The sequence below is a fragment of the Elephantulus edwardii genome, unplaced genomic scaffold, assembly GCF_000299155.1.
Source record: "Elephantulus edwardii isolate Elephantulus edwardi_28Jun2011 unplaced genomic scaffold, EleEdw1.0 scaffold00009, whole genome shotgun sequence".
NCBI lineage: Eukaryota > Metazoa > Chordata > Mammalia > Macroscelidea > Macroscelididae > Elephantulus > Elephantulus edwardii.
Window position 1 is genome coordinate 1,175,099 of NW_006399759.1, and position 3,464 is coordinate 1,178,562.

Below are 3,464 nucleotides of genomic sequence, written 5' to 3' on the forward strand. Positions count from 1 at the left end.
TGCCTCGAAGGAACAGTCTGGTTGCACCTTCTCCACGATGTATCTGTTCTTTGGCACTCCATGGAATCTTCATATCTCTTCTCCAATAACACAACTCAAAGACATCAAGTTTTCTTCTGTTATGTCTATCCTTGTCCAGCTCTCAGATGCATAGCAAGTGACAAAAAAAAATCATGGCTTAGGAGAGGAGTGCACAGCTTCGGGGAGCCCAGACCCGGCAGCCATGGCGGTGGAAGGAGGGATGAAATGTGTCAAATTCTTGCTCTACGTCTTTCTGCTGGCCTTTTGCGCCTGTGCAGTGGGACTGATCGCCGTGGGTGTAGGAGCACAGATCCTCTTGAGTCAGATTAACCAAGGGCCCACTCCTGGCTCCTTGTTGCCTGTGGTCATCATTGCAGTGGGTGCCTTCCTCTTCCTGGTGGCCCTTGTGGGCTGCTGTGGGACCTGCAAGGAGAACTACTGTCTTATGATCACGTTTGTCATTTTCCTGTCTCTTATTATGCTGGTGGAGGTGGCCACAGCCATTGCTGGCTACATATTTAGAGATAAGGTGGTATCAGAGTTTAAGAAGAATTTCCAGCAACAGATGCAGACTTACCCAAAAGACAACCAGACAGCCGTGTTTTTGGACAAGCTGCAGCAAGAGTTTAAATGTTGTGGCGCTGCTAACTACACAGACTGGGAGACCATTCCTCTGGTGCCCAAGGGTCAGATTCCTGACTCCTGCTGTGTCAATGTCTCTGCGGGCTGTGGGATCAAGTTCAATTCAAAGGATATCTATACCAAGGGCTGCATTGAGATGATTGGGGGCTGGCTGAGGAGCAATGCGTTGGTAGTGGCTGCAGCACCCCTGGGCATTGCTTTTGTGGAGGTTCTTGGAATTGTCTTTGCTTGTTGCCTCGTGAAGAGTATCCAAAGTGGTTATGAGGTGATGTAGGGGGTCTGGACTCCTCAGCCCTCTCATCTAGGGGAGTGGGGTAATAATACACTCCAGGTTTTTCAATTAAACGGATTATTTTTTCAGACCAAAAAGATAGTCATAAAGAGTGATACTTAATCCTTTCTATTCCCTCATCCATGTTTCCTGACCTCTGGAACTGTGTTCTCTTTGTATCTCTGGGGAAAAGCATGCCTATCTAAGGGGGTGTTTGGGAAAGGAGGATTTGGCCCTGTGCCCCTCTGTCCACCTAGTCTTGTACCACTAGACTCTGTTGAGATTCTGTCCACCTAAGTGCCCAGCAAACCTTTGCCCTAGCAATCTCCAATGGAACTTGGCTCCTTTTAGGGTGGCAAGTATCCTTGATCCCAGTGTTGCCAGGGTCCACTTTTCTTGTGATAAAGAATTTACATTTGTGTTACTTTTTCTTCCTTTAACATTACCCAGTCTGGCTTTGAGCCTTTTTCATTCTCTCCCTCCTACCTAAAAGAAAATGAAATAAAACCATTCTATTCCAAACATTGAAAAAAAAATCATGGCTTGAATTAGGTGCACCTTCGTCTTCAAACTACATCATTTCCCCCAGTACATTAGAGAGTTCCTTTATAGTAGGTTTCCCCAAAGCAATATGTCTTTTGCTTTTTTGATTCCTAGAGTGTTGATTGTAAATCCAAGAAAAATGAAGTCACTGACAATTTCAACCTTCCCTCCACTTACTATGATGTTCCTTATCAGACTCCAGGGAGGATTTTTGTCTTCTTGATGTTGAGACATAATCAGTGTTGAAAGATGTAGCCCTTGATTTTCTGCGGCAAGTGTTTCAAGTCTTCCTTACTTTCATCAAGCAAGGTTGTGTCATATGCATAATGCAGGCTGTTGATTAGTCTTCCTTGATCCTGATGCCTGTTCAAGCTGGTTTACAAGAGCCTATGGCATCAAGGATGTATTGCTGATGTCATATGAATCTTGGCAGAAAGCACAGGACTCCAGAAGAATGAATTTTTGTCTTTTATTGATTATGGGATGCCTTTTGAATGTGTGGATCATATTAAACTATGGCTAACACTGAGAAGAATAAGAATCTCAGAATACCTAATCATACTCATATGAAATCTATACCTATATCAAGAAGCTGTTGTCTGAACAGAACAAGGGAACACTGCATGGTTTAAAATCAAGAAAGGTATACATTAAGTCTATAGCCTTCCTCCATACCTATGACATTTACAGCCTAGGAAAACCTATAGAGGATCAGTTATGAGTTGATTCTGACATGATGGCAATGAATTTTTTGGTTTATTTTTTAAATTGCATTATATTTATATTGATGATTGGCTGACTTGTTATGTCAATATACCTTTCATCTCCAATGTAATCTTAAATTTTAACTGATGCTAGCCGAATAGTGAAGACGAATATCCTGGATAAGATGGATTGACACAGTGACTGTGACAAGGGGTTAAGTGTGTCAGAGAAAGTGAGATTGGCTCAGGATAGGGAAAGGTTCAGAGCCATTGTTTATAGGGTTGTTATGAGTCTTCGTGGCCTGGATGACACATAACAACAATAATAAGAGCTGAATAAAATTTAATATCATCCTTTGTTGCTGCAACCATTGTAAACAGGAAGTTGGCTCCTAGCTAGCATAATTTTGACCTGTGTTCTCTGGTTTCAAAATAAAGGACTTTAGAGAACGGTGACACCTGTAGCTTCTTGGTCAAAGAAAATGAGAAGTACAGATGTTTTTTAAAATACAACCACACAGAGTATATAGAAACTGAAATCTGTGCTTACTTATCAAACTGTAGATGGCCATGTCTTTCCTTAATACCATGATCATTGCGTTCCTGGGAAACCTCAGGAAGAAAGAGTTAATTGTACTCACAGTAGCAGTTCTGTGTTACCAGCCAAGTTTAGCTCAATGACAATGCTGCAGAAAGACCAGGAGCAGGGCTGAGCTTTGTTTGTCTTTCACGACTGTGCCTTCTGCATTTCAAGATGAACACATCATGAATAATAACCAGTAGCTTTGCTAACAGTACCCAGCAGTACACTATACTGGTAGTAGTTCCCCACCCCCTTTCTTTTTTACAGAACATTATTGTATCATCGTATTTCCTAGAAAGTATTTTTTTCCTTTATCTAGTTTCTGAGTGACATATAGAAAATTATGTGTAACATCCTGTGTGAGCAAGCTAAAAGCTAACAAATTTATGAAAGGGTCAGAGACTTCAAGCTAAAAGGCAGAAATAATGAGAGACGTTCTTATCATTTATCAGCATTGAGCATTATTTTGTTAACACAAAAAGTCAAGAAATATTTAATTTAGCAAATAAATGATTTTGTTGTTTTCGGAAAAGATGATCTGGACCAAGAAGTGTCACGCTTGCCAACAAGATCGTTAGATTCTTCCCAGCATGCACCTGAGCACTGAAAAGGGGGGCGGAGTTTGAATAGTTTAAAGAACTATCATCATTACGTCCCTGCTGGTGGATCAGCGCTGGGTCAATTCTCTCTATGGTACACA

At 41.5% G+C, this 3,464-nt stretch overlaps 1 protein-coding gene across 2 annotated transcripts; it reads left to right on the plus strand.

The window, feature by feature from the left end:
- Positions 1-223: 223 nt before the first annotated feature.
- LOC102850215 (CD63 antigen-like) lies at positions 224-937 on the plus strand. 2 transcript variants are annotated; one of them, XM_006880566.1, is made up of 2 exons: positions 224-298; positions 347-937. In XM_006880566.1, the coding sequence occupies exons 1-2, from the start codon at positions 224-226 to the stop codon at positions 935-937; spliced, it is 666 nt and encodes a 221-aa protein (XP_006880628.1). The 2 variants fall into 2 exon arrangements, with proteins under 2 accessions (XP_006880628.1, XP_006880627.1); XM_006880565.1 differs by having other exon boundaries at positions 224-937.
- Positions 938-3,464: the final 2,527 nt, after the last annotated feature.

Excerpts from the sequence above, each read along its gene's own strand:
- LOC102850215 (XM_006880565.1), top strand. The coding sequence starts at position 224 with ATGGCGGTGGAAGGAGGGATGAAATGTGTCAAATTCTTGCTCTACGTC.